The sequence below is a fragment of the Leptinotarsa decemlineata genome, unplaced genomic scaffold (assembly GCF_025532065.1).
Source record: "Leptinotarsa decemlineata unplaced genomic scaffold, Ldec_3_MD MMD2_tig00001019_RagTag_RagTag, whole genome shotgun sequence".
Lineage (NCBI taxonomy): Eukaryota > Metazoa > Arthropoda > Insecta > Coleoptera > Chrysomelidae > Leptinotarsa > Leptinotarsa decemlineata.
The window spans coordinates 6,164,365-6,186,644 of record NW_027412557.1 but is presented as its reverse complement, the minus strand read 5'-3'; the positions used below and the strand labels follow the sequence as shown (position 1 = coordinate 6,186,644).

At 34.0% G+C, this 22,280-nt stretch overlaps 2 protein-coding genes across 2 annotated transcripts in view; both read right to left on the bottom strand.

The window, feature by feature from the left end:
• LOC111503294 (uncharacterized) overlaps window positions 1–22,280 on the bottom strand; it is a 578,705-nt gene that overhangs the window by 318,011 nt on the left and 238,414 nt on the right. The gene's annotated exons all lie outside the window — the stretch shown is intronic.
• Window positions 17,354–18,751, bottom strand: LOC111503291 (THO complex subunit 4-like). The gene is made up of 3 exons (XM_074175440.1): window positions 18,179–18,751; window positions 17,631–18,054; window positions 17,354–17,451 (listed from the first exon to the last, which is right to left on the bottom strand). The coding sequence occupies exons 1-3, from the start codon at window positions 18,371–18,373 to the stop codon at window positions 17,354–17,356; spliced, it is 717 nt and encodes a 238-aa protein (XP_074031541.1). The 5' UTR covers window positions 18,374–18,751.

The following is a 22,280-nucleotide window of genomic DNA, read 5'->3' as shown; positions in this document are numbered from 1 at the left end:
GTAGTCGAAGTGTCGAACGTCAAGGTCAAACCCCACACTCAAGGTCAAACACCGCATTCAATCTCATACTATGTGTACGACGTTCAAGGTTAGGTGACATCATACGATATTCTGAACTTATATAGGAATTACCAACAAGGGAGGGGACAACGCCGAACGCCCACTGTTCAAGGTTATATTTTGTACACGTCACGATTTCATTCAAGGTCAACATTCAATGCCATGGAGCAAGTTCAAGGTAGTCGAAGTGTCGAACGTCAAGGTCACCCCCCACACTCAAGGTCAAACACCGCATTCAAGCTCATACTACGTGTACGACGTTCAAGGTTAGGCGACGTCATTCAAGGTCGTGTGACGTCTCAAGGTCAAAAGGGGTGGGGGGAGGCGTTCAGTCGGCATTAGCACCCTACTGATCTTACTTTGTTAATCCGAAAAATCGAAAAGTTTGGACAAAAATTCCAAAATTAGCAAAATGGCTACCAAAAGTACCACAAAAAATTTTGAATCCCGGCGGCAAGACATTCATGGAACCAAAGTCACAGAACACCCTCACTACACAATTCACCGTACAGAGCACAGAACCCTTAGAGGATTCGAATATAACTAATGCGTTCGAATATATCCTTGTATAGTTGTTAATCAGTAAATGAGAACTAAATGAATGACGAGGTATTAAAATATCCCAAAACCTTCATGGAAGTATTAATTTCAGGTTAAAATAGTCGTTGACCTCAAAACAGAACAAATAACAAAATAAAACCGTAACAATATGTATTTTTTTAAATTTACTTGGGTTGCTGCGCGAGGCCCCGGGCGATTGCCCCGTTCGCCACCCCCTAAGGCCGCCTCTGATGCTATTATAAAATGCTTTTTTGTTTTGATACAGATGGGTAGAATCGTAATGAATGGTAGTATCCGTATGGAAAGGTATGTGATAAATTGAAAAGTCATGTTTGTTTTTCACCCTACTAATTGTTGAGTCCAAGAAATTGTTTTAGTTCAAATTGCCTGCTTCTTCTTCAATAGTGAATTTAATGTTTTCATGAATTTTGTTAATATCACTATTAAAAATATCTTATTGTCTCTCAGTATCTGTGAAACATACCAAAACGTCATCCACAAATCTATGCCAATACAAGAAATAATTGATCGAAGGATGCCTAAGTATCGATTTCTCTAGGTTTTCCATGAAAATTTCCGCAAGTGAGGGGCTCAACGGATTTCTCAGACTTGAACCTTTTGAGGAGGAATGAATATTGGTGTTGAATTGAAAATAATTTTGTTTGATGCATAACGACAGAAGGTCAATGATTCCTTTTTTTCATAACTGGGTTCACTCTATAATTAAAGTAATAGTATCACCAGTAGGTATAGTGTGAAGTAGATTCTGCACATCAAAGGATTACGTTGCCTGGTAGAGTTATGTTTTTTATTTTATTCATCAAGTCATATGAATTCCGCAGACTGCAGTTAGGTTGAAATTTACTATGTTTCATGATAATCCTAATTATTCTTTCTGATAATTTCACTGAGAGTGCAGTGACGAAGGAAACTACTGGTCTAATCGGATAACTCTGTTCAGTTTTAACAGAGGTAATTTGAATTTATTCCTTTCTTTTTGATGAAATAATGATCTACACACCTTTGTAGAGAGTTAATTTTGGAATTGATTACTTTCTTCCTCTCTTTCGAATTTTTCCACATTTTTTTTACAAATATTGATAACTTTTGAAACACCTTTTATACTGTTGCCTACCCTATTTCATTACACACAACTTGTGATGGATTTCTAAAATCAGCTCATTGGAATTGTTCCAGCAATTAAAAAGTAAATAGGGTGTTTCATTCGAAATGACCGTCGAGGAAATGTGATAGATTGCTCGGGAATAATCTGGAAAGTTCAGGATCCCAATTAATAAATAATAATGATGAGCTTCTATGGAATCCACTCAAAAAATTATGTTCAAAAGTATCAATTTTAATTTTGATATAGGTGAGTAGGTACCTTTCTACCTGAAGACTTTACAAAACAGAAATACGACTAAAACCTCAAAATAATTCCCCACATAAATCAAAACCAACGCAATTTCAACATTTCCACATCGATTTTTGAGGCAAAATTCATTTTCTCAGTCAGTTTTTTGAATTTGGCGATAACTCCTAAGATATTAATTTGAATTGTATTATGTGAATGACAATTATAATGTGCATGATATAGTTGCTCTCCACTCAAATGACGATCTTTTGATTACGGAGTGAAGTGATGGATCCATGTTTCTTCCATTGTCAAATATTAATGCAAAAATATCGGTTTGCCATGTTTAACCATAGCCAAACACTGCTCAGAATCATCCAAAAACGTTCTTGTTTTTGCTCAACAGTGAACTCGTGCGTCACCCGTTTTTTGGTATCTTAACAATGTCAGCTAATTCACGCAACTTCACTTGTCGCTCAATCAAAACAATTTTGTGGATTTTTCTTTGTTTGGTGATGTTACTGCCTCATTCATCCATTGATCCATTGCGTTCTGCATCATCATCATTTAAGCAATTTTGAAAAGAGCTCGTTAAGGAGAAGGAAATTTCCGATAAAAAAGTGCCAATTTCCGAAACTCTATCTCCGTTATTTATAATTTTAATTTGACATTGAAAATAGGGTTCCGCGCGGTTGCTAAGGCATGCGCACGCTGCCGCTAAAGAGAGTTTATCAAAAGAAATAATTTTTTTCATAACATAAAATGTCATTTTGAGAATTTGAAAAAATCTAGTATCTTCCTAACACTTGAATGAATCAAGTCCCGTGAAAAAATTTTCAAAAAGTTATTCAATTGTTAACTAACAAATTTTTTCCCAATCTCCGTTGGCATAAATAATGGGATAAAAGGTATAAATAGTTGGCCTATAAATTTTGAACTTCGTGGAGCCGTTTTGATATATATATATATATATATATATATATATATATATATATATATATATATATATATATATATATATATATATATATATATATATATATATATATATATACTTCATATGATCCTGCGATAAAAGTTCATGAAAATTTATTATAGTCTATTTCAAAAGAGTGTAGAGTAATAAAATCTCATTAAGTATTCAAAAGCGCTACAGGGTGATCCGTCAATAAATTCTGTCACTTCCCTAGTCCGCATTGCAAAATTATGTCGTTTCATAAAGAGCAGGTAGGTATCACCCTGTTTTAAGGGATTTGTCCATTGTTATCGACGGATAAATACTGAGCCAGAGGCGCGCTAGTGGGATAATTTGTCAATTATGATTTTTTATAACTATTGCAAAATGAAATATCTAAAAATTGTTGATGAAAATTTTTTTCAATTGATATTTAGCTATGTCTATTTCCACATTAAACAATGGCAGTCATTAACATAGGATATGAATTTTTTACGTAATTTGTTTATTAAATTGTTTTAAACAAATAAAAAAAATCAATATTTTTGAATTATTTCTTTTTGCTATTTTGTTGTCTAGAGATAATTATGATTTTTTTAAAGAAAATTTTCTTAATTTTGATTTTTAATTGTTTGAAATCGTTTTTTTTATATTTCGACTGTTTTAATAATTAGTTAAGAAATCATTTTGCTTTTGAAAACCATAATTTACACTTTTAAATGGTTTGGCAGAAAAAATTTATTTATTATTTAATTGTTTATTAGTTTAACGAATTGTTATAAACAAATATTGACCAACATTATATTTTTTTTCTCAACAGAAAAAATTATAAAAAGAGCTATATATAAAAAATTCTCATAATTTTTTTTTATTCACTATAATACTTTCTAATAGATATCTATTTTTTTTTCTTCACAAAAAAAAATAACGTTGGTCAATATTTGTTTATAACAAATTGTTAAACTAGTAAACAAATAAATAATAAATGAAAAATGTTTTTTGCCAAACTATTCAAATGTGTAAATTATGATTTTTAAAAGCACAATTATTTCTTAACTGATTATTTAAACAATCGAAATGTGAAAGAATCGATTTCAAACAATTAAAAATAAAAATTAAGAAAAAATTTAAAAATTATAATTGTCTCTAGATAACAAAAAAGCAAAAAAAAATTTTCAAAAATTCATATTCTATGTTAATAACTGCTATTGTTTAATGTGAAAACAGACATAGCTAAATATCAATTGAAAAAAAATGTTCATCAACAATTTTCAGATATTTCATTTTGCAATACTTATAAAAAATCAAAATTAACAAATTAATAAATTTTTATGAACTTTCATCGCAGGATCGTATGAAGTATATATATTTTAGAAGGGCTCCACGAAGATTTAAAATTTATAGGCCAAATATTTATACCTTCTATCCCATCATTTATGCCAACGGAGATTGGGAAAAAATGTGTTAGTTAACAATTGATCTTTTTGAAAAATGGTGATAAAACTTTTTTTCTACGGGACTCGATTCATTCAAGTATTCAATGATACTAGATTTTTCAAAATTTTCAAAATTACATTTTATGTTATAAAAAAATTATTTCTCTTGGTAAACTCTCTTTAGCGGCAGCGCGCGTATTCCGTAACAGCCGCGCGCAACCCTATTTTCAATGTCAAATTAAAATTATAAATAATGGAAATAGAGTTTCGGAAGTCGAAACTTTTTTATCGCAAATTTCCTCCTCTTTGGCGAGATTTTTTCAAAATTGCTTAAATAATAATATTTTTTGAGTTATTAACGAAAAACTAAATACCATTTTTTTTAATCTTATTTTGTTAATAACAATTGCCATTTTTTTCCTGCACCAAAATCCTTCGAAAACATTTTTCTAGAGGTGATTCCGAATCGAATGAGCTATCGCTCATATTTTTAGGACTTTTATCTCTATTTTATATGTTTTTGAACTTGTTGATTAGACTAATTGTTGTTTCTGATGTTGTTTCAAGCCATTGCTCCGCTTGAACGGTATTTGTTCCCATCAAGAAGCAATGTAAAATTAAAACACGAAATTGTTTTCAAAACAACAAAATTAGTGTCACTCTTAACACAATAACTCACAAACTCATATGAGTAGAATATTAAGAAATTTCAACATCTTCCTTTTAAAGGTTAGTAATACCTGAAAAAGCGGTGAATGCAATAAGACTAGCGCCATCTATGTGTTAGGCCCGAGATATTTAAGTTCATGTTGTATATCAATTTTTGTTTTTCGTTTTTCATGAAAGCTCGCACGAGTAGTACCACCGCCCCGATTCCTCAAGGATAACAATATCAGTTTTCAACCAATGCTCATAAAAAAATTATGAATCATATACAAAAACCTTCCTCTTGGATCACTTCATTTATTGGTGAAAATTGTGGTGTAAAACCGGGAAATCCGTTCGATAGTTTTTGAGTTCATCGCGTTCAGACATACCTACCCGGCGGGAATAAAACTGGCACAACATACTTTACTTTATGAATAGGAGTATGACTTGCTCTTCTATTTAATAATGTGTCTTGTCTTTTCTTTTTCCCGTAATACAATGGTATTTATCTATTGAAATGGCATTGGAAAGCAATTTTTATACTTCAAATGCTTTTAGTGGTAAATTTTTTTAATCAAATTATCCTCAACAATTTCGCATTCAAATATATTTCACCGCAAATAATATATTCTTAGTATGACCAAATAATGATTCTGACCGCTGTTCTATTATTCGCTTTGTCTATACGATTTCTTTGATGCGATTGTGAAAAAATTTAACGGTCATGTACACGTGCTGTGTAAATCACGCTATCATCTTGAAGCCTTTCGAGCGGCAGCTGTCATTTTCTCAAATAAATGGCGTAATTATTTTTTTGTTGAATACCTAAAATGGTGTAATTTTAAAAATATGCGAAAATATATCGGGCAGGAAATTGGTGAGGTAGTGAATACCTTAATTTCTGCATATTTTAGGTCTTAATCGACAGATGCTGAGGAGTAACACAGTAGCTGATGTTCCTCGTTATTTTTTAAATTTCGAACTGATGCAAAATATAATAGCAATGAGTGGGAATGGCGACTTCTCTCACGAAAAAGTAATAACAAGTAATTGATCGACAAAAAACTTGCAGCCATAACCCGACCTAGTACCATTGATGAGATTTGTGGTAGATCGAAACAGTACTCCGCGTTAGGAATCATACGTTAAAAGGTAAGAACTCGTAAGTCCTTAGCTCGCACAAGTTTCTCAACTACTAAGAGTTATCGTTTGTATGGGGGCGACAGCTGATTTACGGAAAAACAGATTTTAAACTGATATAAACAGATTCAATTAAAATATTTGTACAGATTATGTGTATATTGAAAATACAACGAATCTCTACTGTCGACTTATTTCATAATATAGGAACATTTTGGGATTTCGTTTTTCCTTTGTCTTAAATATTTTGCTTCCTGTATTTTGTTCGAAGTTTCTGGGTTAATCCTCGTACTATATTCGTTATTACATACGTATTACAAATTATTCCTTGAGACAATCTTGAAATAATTTGATTTATTTTTCTATAAATTTGATGGCGGATGTTTATCATCTACTTTTGAAATGTGTATTTGAATTCACAATCAATATACCTACAACCTGTACCATCAATAATCAAAATATGTATTTTCGGGAGAGATAGATTTTTGCGAAAAAAAGGTTTTGACTTTCTTCTTCTCCATCTTTACACAAAGAAAAGTGTGGAAATCTTTCAGTTTTTTTGTATACAGGTGGAGACATAGAAAGCCGAAACCTCTCTTTCCCAAAAATTCATCTCTCCTGAAAAATATTCCATTCAATTCAAACACTTATTTATTCTATGCTGAATGGCATTCCTTCCATTTCACGAAACATCGAGAAAGTAAATGAAACCTCAGGCTCTGGTTACATTTTCACGTAATGCATTTTACAGATTTTCCAGGAATATATCGAGTTATTGTTGAATACTTTCAATACGAGTAAACGGTTTCAAAATCCCCAGAAGTTCTTTTTTTGTCAACAAAACTCAGTTTCCTGAATTTTGGGTGGTTCTCACGAAAATTATTCATGGTTTTGTGCCGATAACATAGCCGGTAGTTCTCTATGTCTCCATATTACCTTAGAATTTTTCTTTCTCAAACAGCATAAAATAGATACTCCACGGTTGAGGGACTTGTCCAGTGGCTATTTGAGAAGATTCATTCGAGAAGACCAACAATCTTATAAAGTTAATTCTTGTTTATCCAGATAAGTACACTTTGTTTATTCTTAACTTCAAACATGTGACTCGACATACATTTCCATTAGGACTTTTGGCAATACTAATTTTTATTGTATTAAGAAATAAATTTGAGTACATTCGAAGAAGAGCGTTGCCAAAAGTCTTTTTGGAAATGTATAAAGAATTATTATTTATTTTTATAGTAGCTCTGTGGAAGGCGGAAATATTTTCTGAAATATTTGGGATTGATTTGCTTCATATGTTGAGTAAACATCCTAGCGGACCCATGCTTATATGAATTTTTCATCTTATAAATAACTGAAGAATCGTTCTGTAAAATATCGTTCCATAAAATATCTCATGTATCTTCTACTTTCTATTTTCCATATCATGTCTTTAGGATTACAATTAAAACACTTATAGAAGTGAATAAGCAGTTCAGAAAAATATTTTTATGTTGAGATTTTTAAAAATCTCATCCAATCCGTTAGTGTATCTTGTTTCGCATGGAAAACGACTTAGTGTCGAAAACATATATATATATATATGAAATCTGAAGTTTTTCACGGATAGGAATATGCTGAACTGGTTTTCCGGGTATTTGATCCGTGTATGTGATATTATCTCTAATTTCACCGACGTTTCGACAAAATCTCATTTGTCATTATCTAGGTGTGCTGTTACGTGTTCAGAAGTTTTGTTGACCTTGCTCAACTCACTTCTTACTATACTGGTAAAACGGTATTTGTTACGTGTTCAGATATAGAGTGTCCATAAACCCTCTACTACCTACTACTTAAATGTTGTTGAGTTGAGGTAAAACTCAGATCAAATACCCGGAAAACCAGTTCAGCATATTCCTATCCGTGAAAAACTTCAGATTTCATATTCGATACCTTAACGGGGAGATGAGGTCAACTAAGAAAAAGAAGAACTCAGGTAAAACTCAACAACATTTAAGTAGTAGGTAGTAGAGGGTTTATGGACACTCTATATCTGAACACGTAACAAATACCGTTTTACCAGTATAGTAAGAAGTGAGTTGAGCAAGGTCAACAAAACTTCTGAACACGTAACAGCACACCTAAATAATGACAAATGAGATTTTGTCAAAACGTCGGTGAAATTAGAGATAATATCACATACACGGATCAAATACCCGGAAAACCAGTTCAGCATATTCCTATCCGTGAAAAACTTCAGATTTCATATTCGATACCTTAACGGGGAGATGAGGTCAACTAAGAAGAAGAAGAACTCAGGTAAAACTCAACAACATTTAAGTAGTAGGTAGTAGAGGGTTTATGGACACTCTATATCTGAACACGTAACAAATACCGTTTTACCAGTATAGTAAGAAGTGAGTTGAGCAAGGTCAACAAAACTTCTGAACACGTAACAGCACACCTAGATAATGACAAATGAGATTTTGTCGAAACGTCGGTGATATTAGAGATAATATCACATACACGGATCAAATACCCGGAAAACCAGTTCAGCATATATATATATATATATATATATATATATATATATATATATATATATATATATACATATATATAAAGAGATAGGCGAAGTTTAAGTTGGTAATTAGTATACGTAATTTCATGTTTACGCCAACATGGATGGTGAAACGTGTGTCCAGAATAGTTTTGCAATTTAGTTGTGTTAAAGAAGTTTTGGTTTTCTGACATTATGATGTGGATGGAACTAACGAATAAAATGAAATAATGAATTAGTATATGACATGAAACTCATTATTCGATTAAAAACAACTCCAACACATTCACCGGACTATGAACTGTTTCACTCATGAATGAAATGTACCAAATAATATCCTAAAGCGATAACGGTGGTATAACTGAGATTAGACTCTTCATTATAGTCCATTTGAATCGCCAACATGTCTGATTTGTTGTAGAACATGATCAGGAGCAGTTGTTATTCTTGATGATGATTTAACGGAACAATTTTGACGGTAATTGAATTTTTGCCTTTCTAATCAAAGTTGATTGAGTTTTTTGTAGTGGCATTTTGAAACGGAATGCTCAAACTCGAAATTGTTCAACGGGTATATCCCAAACAATATAAAAGTTAATTCTTCCTAGGTTTCTTTTTGGGTTCAATTTTCAGGTGATTTTTAGTTGGTTAGTTATCGAAAAGTATAATATAATGAGTATAATAAGTAATATAATTTCATATCTGATGATTGACAATGTAATTAAGAATGACCTAGTTCGGAAAACTTTTTGTTTTCGGTAATGAAAATTTCTGTGGAGGGATGGAAAAACTATTTTGAAGAAATCATTTTAAATCTTCTAGAAAATTAATAAACATTTCAGGTATGTTTTTTCTAGATATAAACTGAAAGAAAAAATGCTCGAAATTATATTTCATATATTCTTATCCGATGGTTGGGATGAAAATGATTTACACTTGGTTGATGGATCTTCACACATATGCTTTCATCACCAATTCGAGCATTCGGAATAAGTCTAAAAAGTAATGAAAACGAAACGATGTGGCTACTGTTTTGAAGACTATTGAAAAATTTCTTTTATTTATGACATTCACTGGAAGTAGTTAAAAGGTATGATTATGAATCAGTTTCCTAAAATTCTTCAGCACTTTATTGATTATTCTATAAATGCATTATATATAACAGTTCATCTTTTAACACCGATATACAAGGCCGTAGCCAGGGGAGAATCAAGGGGATTGATCCCCCGAAAGTTCTACAAGCAACAGCCATCAAAAAATTATATCAAATACAATGATTGGCTTGTTTGAACATCACAGGAGGTTGTATGAAAACCAGTGATGCAATTGAACCTAGGTTTGTGTTTAATGAACCCTACAAAATACAAATAAAACAGAACACAGATGCTACAAATGCAATACGCATATATACAGACGGCTGAAAAACCAAAGAAGGATCAGGATGTGGGGTGTACTCCAGATCACTAAGCCTAAGGATTAAGTGGGGAATGGAAAAAAATACCAGCATGGTTCAAACAGAACTGGCTGGTATCTCAATCGCCACAAAAGAAATAATCAGGACAGGAATTTCTGGCAAAACCTTAACAATCTACACTAATTGCAGACAAGTCCTATAAGCCTTAAACAGACAAAGTGTTACCTCAGAGCTAGTACTAGAGTGCCACCAAGATTTAGCCAAAGCCTCGGTAGATAATAACATTATCCTAAGGTGGATTACAGGGCACGACAGGAGTAAAGGTAATCGCATTGCCAACTCTTTAGCCAAGGAAGCGGCTGTACTAAAACTTTTAAGGTCCAATGGCACCTACGGCCTGATGACTTTGACAATTGCGGAACTAGCCAAACGTTACACCCATGCTCAATCCCTAAAGAGATGGGATGAAATTAAAGGTTGCAATCTTGCCAGGATCGCCCTGTGCTACCCTGGGAAGCTGGCGCCGAATAAATATCTGGCGATGACCAGGAATAATCTACGCTTAACAGTAGGATTTCTGACTGTCCACTGTCAACTAAGAAAACACCTCCATAATATGGGGCTAGTGGACACACCTCTATACAGGTGTCATATGCGAGTGTCCGGAGTTATCGTCAATAAGAGAGTGTGTGTTCGGCGAGTCTTGGCATACAACTGCCGATATAAAGAGGATATCTCCCAGTGATCTGTCCACCTTCCTGAAAAGGACAGGATGGACGATGACCTAGGAGGACAACTTCTCGGGAGGATGTACAATGGTTACATTTGGTCTAAGTGCTGTGGGTCTACACTCACCCTCCCTACTCTACAGATACAGATACTATTGGAATTATAAGATTCGTTAGAAATTTTATCAAGTCCTTAGCAAAACGAACCAAGTGCTTGAAAGAGAATATTGAAAAAAACTTTCCCGAAACACAATGGAAAAACCTTACGTCAATGTGCGTACAAATTTTTAAAGATCTTGGCGACACTACTTGTTTCCACATGTACCGCTGAAAGGACTTTCTCTTCTCTGAAATGCCTCAAAACTTATTTGAGAAACTCCACAAGCCAGGAACGACTAAACGGTTTGGCGTTAATGTCAATCCACCCTAGAATTGATATAGACACCGAGGAAGTAATATATTTGTTTGCTGCAAAGAAAGCTAGAAAAATAAATATGATTTTGTAAAAAGATGTTAATATTTCTGTAATGGTTTTCTAATAAATATATATGATCATGTAACACCATTTTCTTTCTTTCGTTATTTTTATATTTCATATTTTTCTATTGTTCCACCAAACCAACCCCCCCCCCCCCCGGAATTGTATGTCTACGGTTTACTAGTTGGTTGATTTACTAGTTAGATCAGCTCTGGCTGACCTAAAGTAAACATTTAGGGTTTTTTCTTTTTCACTTGTAGAAGGAAAGAAGGCTCTATATACGGTCTTCTAACAGGGACTTCCGAACTTTGACAATTGATAACGGCAATCTCGTTAAAGCTTCATCTGTCGAATTAGTTGTCATTTTTTCGGTCTGTTTTAGCAAAATACCATGGACGCATAAAGCATGCAACAACACGTGCAAATAATATAATACCAAAACCAGTACGTCGACAAAACACAAGATCTGTTGAAAACATCGCCGCTTTCTGTGAAAGTGTGCAGGAGAATCAGAGGCAGTCAATTTCGCGCCGCTCACAAGAACTCGGCCTTTCACAGACCACAGCTTGACGAATTTTTTTCGTGACATGGGCCTGCACCCGTACAAAATTCAACTGACCTAGGAACTGAAGGTGAACGATTACAGACAACGACGGGTGTTAGCAGAATGGGCTCTGAAGCAGTTGGCAACTGACTTTTTCCATCGAAAAATCATCATCATGCGGCCCATTTCTGGACGAATAGGTGAGTGAACAAACAAAATTGTCGAATTTGGGCCGACACCAATCCACTAAGATCCAAGAGCGTCAAACCCATCCCGAAAAAGTTACTGTTTGGTGTGGATGTGGATTTTAGGCTGGCGGCGTCATCGGCTCATATTTCTTTAAGAACAACTTTGTCCAGGCCATCATTGTCAATGGCGAGCACTATAGGTCGATGATCACCAAATTCTTTTGGCCTAAACTGGATGTTCTCGACTCCAACGACATGTGGTTTCAACAGGACGCTGCTACGTGCTACACAACTCATGCCAAATTGTATATTCTGCACGAGTGATTAGAGGGTATGGTCATCTAACGTGAAGGTGATGTGAACTGCGGATAAGCCACACACTACAGCAGTCTTCAAAGCCAACCTTACCCATACCATCGGTCAAATTCAGCCTGATTTATGCGCCAGAGTCATGGAAAATTGGACGTTTCGAATGCGCACAACCCAGAGAAGCCGTGGCAGACATTTGAACTATTTTATATTCCACACATAATGGCATCAATAGGTCTTCCAAACTAATAAAAATTTTGATGATATCACACACACACTTTGTTTTATTCAAATTTAAAGATAGGAAGCGCCTAATTGAAGACCTTATATAAATAAGGCTTCTATCGCGCCTGGTATTAATTAAGTATGTGTAATGATTCATTACCCAAATGTAATCCAGAAGTGGAGAGAATGATCCAGTGGCGTAGTGTAGTGGGGGTGGGAGGGGTGGCCCGCCCGGGCGGCACTTTTTAGGGGTCGGCAAAATTTACTATAAATTCGGACCGATTGAATAGAGCACGGAATTTTTCATTACTTATTCTGTGACGAATTCGGAAAATCCCCTTTATTTGAATGATATTTTGTAGCGAATGGTAACACCGTCTATACTGAATTTCGGGGATTTCCCGTATTTTATTTTGTGCTTGACTTGTTTATAACTTATAATCAACATATATGTTGTACTAGAAAAAAAAACACATAACATATATATTAAGTTCAGTATTGTTTATTACGTCTCTTTAGAAAAGTACGTGATGCTTTGACAATTCAGACGCACTAAATGTAATCTAGACGACGCGACGCATCTGTTAAAATTGACTAGCAGGATTTCAAGCTGGAACAACTTCGACTGCGGATTTTTGTTGCTGCTACAGGCAAGGAAAATAAATGAATTAATGCAGACTCACTTGAATTATTGAAGTGTATTGTGGAATATAAGTTGGAAGACACTCTGCCCAATATTTTAATTATGCTGCGAATCTTTTTTACAGTTGCCATAAGCAATGCCAGCTGTGAGAGAAGTTTTTTGAAATTGAAAATGATTAAAAATCATTTGAAGTCGACAATGAGTACTCTAAGACTAACAAATTTGGCTATCTTGTCTATTAAACAAGAGGTGTGTGATGCTATAGACATTGATGGTGCAATGAAAGACTTCGCTCTTAAAAAAAGTAGACGTATAAATTTTTTACTAAAGCCGGAAGTTTTGTTTTATTTTTCAAAAAGATATGAATATTACGTAATAGTATCATCCTAGTTCTAATTAAAAATTGATTTTCGTTTAACATTCAATTCGCTAGTTATTTAATCATGTCGATTAATTAATACTTATGTACCTGTTATATTAACGGTTGGAGTGAGAATTTTTTTAATAATAAGCGTGATTGTAAAACAAATAAATGTTTTATTTTAAATCTAACCTGTATAATGCAAAATAATGATGACTATTCTTGCCGAAAAGTTCTCTAGTGTGCTACACGGTTGCTTCATGAGTCCAATCCAACTGATGAAGCTACCGTGTAGCGAAACGCGTCTTAAATAGAAATTATAGTGTGAAAATTGTATAATTATCACAGCTAGTTTTATTGAATTCCATCAAGTAAGGGATCAGTCGTAAATAATTCAATGTGAATATAATTCCATGAACTGCGTTTATGTGGAATAAACTTCCTGAGAACGTTTTTTCAAATGGATTTAGTCTCCAGCGATTCAAATCCAATGTGAATCGCTACTTTCGCACAGGCACCGCTCTAAGAGCGCCTTAGGGATTGTCCTGTAGTGCTTGTGTTTTTTCTTTAAAAAAATATCACTATGAACGATCCAATGGTCTTCTACTTCTTGGTTTATTGATATCCTCGAATTGCAGTCTTGTATGTTTTCCTTTCATAAATTATTCACAGAGTTCTGCCCATTTCCTTTTCAAATTAACAATTCCTCCCACAATGTTGAACCTTACAAGATTATCCAGATTAGATTGACTTACGCAACAGGTCAAAAAGTACATTTTTTATTGTTATGTCGAAATTTTCTTGTCTCACGTCAATTCAACCAATTTTTGTTGCTGATAATGATTGTCCTTATTTCGCGACTACAATCGAAATTGGTTTCTCTAGTACTTCCACAAAGGAAAATAATCTGTCATCATTAACCAGATAATCTGTTGCTTTTGAGTCAATGAAAAAAGATAAGACTTTATTCTAGTCATTTTTAGTTATATCTTCTGATGTGAGGAAAGCAATGCTGGCCATGGTTCCCTTTGCAGACTCTTCATTTTCTTTGCTCTGCTTCACTAGAGTTACTTCTATACTTTCTCTTCTGATTTTTCAAGTGACCCTTGTATTTACATTCTGACATTGTATAATCTCTAACTCCGCATCGGTAGCAAATGAATTTAAATGGTCTTGATTCTAGGTCATTCTCCTCTCCACTTTCATTGAATAAAGATGCACTTTGTGGTCCAATACTACTATCTCTATTGTTTATTTTATTCTCTTCGTTAAATATTCTTCTTTTTACCATAAACAAGGTAAGTAAGGTAAGTAAGTAAGGTAAGTTTTACTTCAGATAATGTCTTTAATGATGTAGTTATCATCTAATTTTCTTAAATGACTTTCCATAATTTCTAGTGTTTCCCACATTTCTTTCGCAGATTTCGTATCTTCAATGCATTCCAAATGCGTATTAGCTAAGCACTTTACAATAATATTTTGGCTTTTGATGTCCTTTTTTTTTAGTTGGAGCCTTCTAGAAATGGAACTGCTTCATTAATCATTTTTAAACTTCGTGTTTTTTGAACAGTTCAAAATTTCCAATAGTCGGAATCTGTACCATCGAACCGACGAATTCCCAACTTATCGTCTGGGCCCATAACCTTTTGGAATTGATTACTTTTCTCAATTAAACAAAATAAAATGTTCCCTTTGGCATTTATTGACAGAAACTGTATCTTTTTTCATATCAACACAATAACAACAACTATATACAACTAGATAAATGAAACTATAAATGACCTAAACTGAATGATGTTCTCATATTCATTTTTCAACACATATTGTTACTAGATAAAAACGACCCGTTGATACTAATATATCATGAAACTTCATAGTTTATGCAGATGACATCACTATAATACGGAAAATCAACAATGTAAGCATCCTACAATAAACAATTCGATGAATATCACAGAAACTAATTTAATACTATTCAGATTTGAACTCACTAATGTGAATCTGTGAATGCCATATACTTCATCTGAGATGACAACTTGGTTGGTGACACACTCGTCCAAAAGATTGTTGCAGTTGTGGTGTTTGAGAAACTGCTTGTTTCGAATGGTAATAAAATGTTAGGTTAGTGATATAATGAGTCGTCATTATTGGTATAATGAATAACACAAAACGATGATATAATTTTGGTGCCACATAAGTGAAGATACTGTGTAATGTCTGTGATCAATCATTTTCAAAAATGGTTTGTTCTATCGAGTAAACATCGGAGAAATATCGTGTAGATCGGAAGGACATAATCTATAATACTTTTTTAGGTACCTAGCTACTTCTTATGATAGAGAATACCACCAGTACATAGTATAAAAAGCTGACTGCCACGAAACTGTAATTTTTATGTCATGATTGAAATTAATTTGATTTGATCCTTGATGTAATCAGCCAGGAATATATCAGGAAATAACATTTACGAATATAACTCGATATAAAAAATTTCTCACATGAGTGTCCATGTTTTTAACTCAAACATTTTAATTTTAGAGCAATGCCAATAGAGCAACCAGCAACATATGCAAACAATAGTAGTTTTATCATACTGGTTACTCTTATAGTATCGCTAAAAAATACAGATTTCTTTAAATAATGGAAATTCATCAATAAAATTTGTATGCGGTATACCTTTTATGAAATGTATAGGGTAGCATTGATCCTAGTATGTGTTTCATTTGTGCCACCTCAAAAACGAATCTAGATGAATTCCAAGACACTTTATATTGAGAAAAATATTTTTATTCCGATTAGTTATAGAGTAATTATTATAATTTGGTAAATCATTTTCGTATATAAACTAAGTGATACATTTTATTGTATGATTTTCATTAAAAAGAGTTTTGCAATAACCGCAACACGTATTTCTCTATACCATAGCTTACGCTATTGAAACCTTTGACGTAGTAATGAATATTACGGGAGTTTCATCCCAAAACCAAACTGTTATTTCAATACATCGACACGTGGCCAATTTAATTTGAGTAATCCGCCATAAAATTGAACCTTTTATACCAAAGTTATTGCACTAAAACAAAGTAACGAATAGAAACAAATAAGTAGATCAATGCATGATGTAGTATTTTAGACGACATATTTTCTTTAGTAATACCATTACCACTGAATGAATAGTGATTTTTTTAATGGAGTAAGGGTAACCACAGAAGTGTGCGCAAGAGATGCATTTTCAGCTAGACGGAGCTTCCATGTATAATTATTGGTTGATTCGAGAGTGTTTAAACGAACATTTTCCATTACGTTGGGATGATAGAAAAAGCTCATATGAACAGTGGCCCCCTCGCTTTCCTGCCATAACTCCAATGGGTTTGTTACTTCTAGGGAACTGCCAATAATAGGATTCAGGCCACGAAATCGAAAGAGAATACGGCAAGCCTACCGCGAATTAACTGAATTCCAGAGTGTATTTCATTTACTGATGAAATCGCTTCATCCATCGACATTTAATTTCGACCGATGTCCCTGGATTTGTAGTAACTAATAATCAAAATTTGATTTTTTCCATAATTAATATTAGGTTCAATATTCTTATTACATGATAACGAATTTATTAATTCCAAAGCTTCTTATTTAGAACCATTCAATTGAAAATCGGACTCGAATATGGAAATTACGAAATGTCTTGACAGCACTAGGGGATGCAAAAAATTTATTATTTCAGTTATAAAACTCACAAGCATCAGTATTTCACAACACTTATGCTCCTACTTCCTCGCACTAGCGTAGGCCTCCAGCTCCGCATCTAGTTTTTCAGCTGTAGGTGGCTGCCTCTGATTTCTCGCGTTCTGCCCACCTCTTCGACCTGAAACAAATAAAATATACATGCAATATATACGGATGTTCAAAATACCTTCAACAAATACTAATAACTTATTTGTATTGATAGCTTCCCTAAACTATATAAATAAACTAAGTATACATCTCTTACTGCTCTAAAGTGAACTTTTCACTTTTTGGCCTATTTCAATATATTCAACTAACCTCCACTACTTGGTCCGAATTTGTCTCGTTTTGGACGTGTATAATGAATCTTTCTTTCACCCACAGGTATTTTCATTGGGATAAGTACTTCTGGCGTAGTTAGTTGAATGTTCATAGCCCGTCCATCCAAGGGAACTCCATTATACTGTTTCATTGCTTTGATCGCATCACTTCTTTTCTCAAAAATCACATCAGCAGTTCCCAGTGATCTGCCTGATCTGTCGTAATGAATAGCAGTTCTTCTGAGGAGCCCAAACTCAGCGAAAAGTTCCTGAATATCAGAGTCAGAAACCCCAAAGTGTAAATTAGAAATCACAAGCTTCGTTGGTCCCATCGTTGCCTGCACAGCTGCTCTAGCCGCAGCCACTTTACGGGATCCGAATCCATCGAAAAGATCATGATTCAATGCAACGTTTACGTCTCCCTGAAAAACAATTCGTGGTCAACACATAATACTTGTTGCGGACTAATTAGGCAGAATCTATGACAATTGAGCCTGAGCCCTAAAAGAGAACAAATTTATTAAATAAATTTTTAAATCTAATTACCCGAGTGTAACTTCGAGAAACGCCGCGCCTTCGGCCTCTTAAAGCAGTTCCCGACGAACCAGATCGACCGGAGTTTCTAAAATTTCCACGCCTTTGATTATCTTCTCTTCCACTTCCACGAGTTCGGCCACTTCTTCGGGGATTTTTGGTTGATTTTATGATATCGTCAAGACTCATTTCAATTTTGTTCTTCATTTTCTAGCAAAATCTTCACACTTTTCAGAAGTATTTCTTCAATACGAGAAACTCTGTGTCACTTCAAAATTACACGCTCATAGAACACCGTACAACCAAAATACGTAAACTATCACTATCTTAGTCTATATCTTACTATATATGTTACCAATATTTCAAGACGACTGACGACTAGAGATATGAGTTACCTGCATATGCAGTGCTAATCTCCTAAAACCAATTTATATAAGGGATGGTAGTACAAATTGCCAACTTCGAAATTACATGAAAAACTTCTGCTTCTCAAATTTCAATTATATCACTTGTTTTGGATAGAGCAAAGCATGTATGGAAGCTCAAGCTCAGGAAGGCTATTATATAGCAAAACACTTGTCGCGATTTTTGTAAAACCCTTTATATAATAATAATAATAATAAGTGGTCTTTATTTTGATAAATTGATGAATGTAGCCGTTATTACGTGGTAGGAAATCATAATGAAAAGAGAAATGAAATTTTTTATGTTTTTTACCAATTTTGTTTGTTACTAACGTTACTGCAGTTTCCTCCTATACGGACATTTTCAAACTTATACAATAAACTCTTGTATTGTATAAGTTTGAAAATGTCCGTATAGGATGAAACTGCAGTAACGTTAGTTACAAATAAAAGTGGTATAAAACATAAAAACTTTTGTCTTCATTTTATGTGGCGGGGTTTATAGCAAAGTGCTATTCTTTCACCTAACCACGTTTGAAATGAAAGAAACATTACAAAAAATAAATGGCAATTCCAGCAAAATAGTAAAATGAAATACAAATGTTTATGTTTGAATCACTGTTGACTGAGCAATTCAGTTTTTAGTTTACTTTTGAATAGCGGTAGTGATGAGTTTTCCAAAGATTTACGAATGAATCATACATTGTTACAGCATGATACGTGAAGGAACGTTCATAATAGTGCTGTTTTGATTCGAAATGTCAAAATTATTATTGAATGTAAGGTTTCTATGTATCTGATGTCTGGGAAGTAGTTTATTTACCAAATAAGTGGGTTGTTTTTTTTTATCAGTTTGTGAATGAAACAGGAAAAATGCAATTCTCTTCTGTTTTGCAGTTTTAACCAATTTAATTGATTGATTGAAGGAGTCACATGATCTCTGTGATTCATACTGAATATGAGTCTGATGCAGGCGTTCTGTACTTTCTGAAATCTTACAGAAGTTATGGAATCGATACATGGTCCATATAGACGACATCGCAACAAATGAACATAAATAGAATCAGTACGTCTGAAAGGGTATATACAATAAAGTGTATTAGTTAGGTTAGGAATCACACTTTAAAAAGTAAAATCTCATTAGTCCTCAGCTCGCACAAGTTTCGACTTCTGAGGGTTATCGTTCTTAGGGGTGCGATAGCTGGTTAACGGAAAAAACGTATTTTTAAACATAGTTAGTTTCAATATGGATTTTCATCAAGTATCGGCCAGTTCTATTGAATTGATTTTCATATGATGTGAAGGATATGACTATAGTTCTTCAACATCAACTGATAACAAAATAGGTCTGAACCAGTTGGTGATATGTTTAAACGTATTCTCTGTGATTTTTTTCACTGCATCCGAAGAATATTCATTTTAGAAAACAACGGTATCATCAGCGTATAAGACAAACGTTCCTAGTGAGGTTTTGATGAGTAATTTATTATCAATGAATATTGTGAAACGCATTTGATCCAAGTCCTGTTCTTTGGGGAATACTGCATGTGACAAGTATTCCATTTATTTCCACTTTTTGTTTTCGGCCATTTAGGAAACTGTTGAAAGACCCTTCTCTAGTTCCCGATGCTCAACCTAATCTATCAGAAGCTTATGGGTCACAGTGTTGAACGCCTTTGCCAAAGACCTGCCTCGGCTGGTAAGTTTATAATAATAATTAATAATGATGATAACTTCATTCGCGGTAATGAAAATAAATATGAGAATGTTTTTATTATTTGCAGATATACAAATAAAACATTTCAGCTATTTAGGTTCTGACGATCCTCTCTATATCAACCATCCACAACAGAAACGATTTAATTCATGAATAATGATAGCACATCAAATTACTCTCAAAAAGAGATACAATTGAAAAAGAAAATTTATACTTATAAATGCGAAAGTCACTCACTTAACATTCATTCATCGGTTTCTCCGTGCTGGTAAGTCATAGGAAGCTAAAATTTAATATATAGGTGCTTTTTAGGTCTTGGACGCGCATTAAGAAATTATTTTCAAATATTCTAACTGGGGCACCCCTGTGGGGGTAAAAGGGACGCCTTCACATATGAAATCTACTTTTTCATCACTCCGTAAAGCTATATTTCCGGAGGCTGAAATTTTGCATGTAGGTTCATTTTATATTGCAAATGTGCGATGAGGAAGAATTTTCGAATATTCCTACTGGGGCGCCTTCCCCCTGGGGAAAAATGAGGCGCGTTTACATATGGAAATTACCTATTCATCACTGTTTCTCTGTACCTCTATATTTTCGGAGGCTATATAGGTTTGTTTTATGTTATAGATGTGTAATAAGGAAGGATTTTCGAATATTTCAACTGAGGAGCCAGCCGCAGGCCTGTTCATATAATAAAATTTGTGTTTCTCCGTACCGGTATATTTTCGGAGGCTGAAATTTTGTATGTGGGTTTATTTTATATTTTAAATGTGCAATAAGACTGAATTTTCAAATATTCCAACTGAGGCGCCAGCCGCGGGGGGAAAAGGCGTTTTCATGAAAAAAAATCATATTTTTATCACTGATCCTCTATGCTTTTAAATTTCTGGTGGGTGAATATATATTCAATATTTATATTCGGATCTGTAGATGTGTTACTTTTGAACACATCTACAGATTGATTATTTCGTTTCGTATTCCTTCACGAAGAGATGACCATATTGAAATAAATTAAAATATTTATCGATCCTTTCAACTGTCGATAACAATGAATAGGACAAGTCAATGTTTGTTACAATTTTAAATGTTCTAAAAGAACAATGTAAGGTTTAGTTGATGAACAAAACAACAATAAGACAAAACGAAAAAGTGCGAAATCATTACAGTAATGATTAGCATTAATAGTGAGATACATCGATACTATACCAAAACAAAAAGATTCAAATTCCTCAATAGTATAAAAGCAATCTCTGACTAGGAGTTCCATAAGTTTACACTCAAAAATACCAGGGGATTCTGCGTTTTTTATTTGATGCGGTAGACTGTTGACAAATACCCAGCCTGCATTGATGGGTTATTACCATCCCGCATTAAATTACTAAGAACCGTTTCGATGGAACACACTGTATATAGTGAAGAACAACATCAACTCGTGTTCTCGTAAACAGTTCAACCCTTGATCAAAGCTAGCCACCGTAGAAGATTCCAAAACAAAACACCAGCGACCACACCCGTAATTCGCGGCAAGCAGTGCAGCTACCATTTAATTATTGTTCTTCGAATAAAAAGCATCCTTCTCTCTCTTTCATTCTGTGGACCGCAGGAGGCTGTGATTACCAGTGAGGACGAGAGACGCGTGACAGGCGCACCGTCTAATTACCAGTCCATCATGCACACAGCACTTGGGCCCGGCTATGTGTTTAGTATTTTCTGATCGGACTCCCGATATTCGAGATCCAATCTACTCCATAGACTCCCAGACAAAGGCGTCCGAAGGGGTGCCTGATTTATACATTTCATAGAAGTGAAATGTATAAGTATTTTAGGGGAAGTCATAATATAATGAAAGAAACGAGTGTACTGTAATGTTATCTGAAACGATTCTGATGAGTTGATAAGACAAGTGTGTCTTTTTGAAACTCCTAAGTATACCTACCATTGAGGATGATAGTGTTTCAAGTGAAATTTTATATTTATAGTACAAGTATAT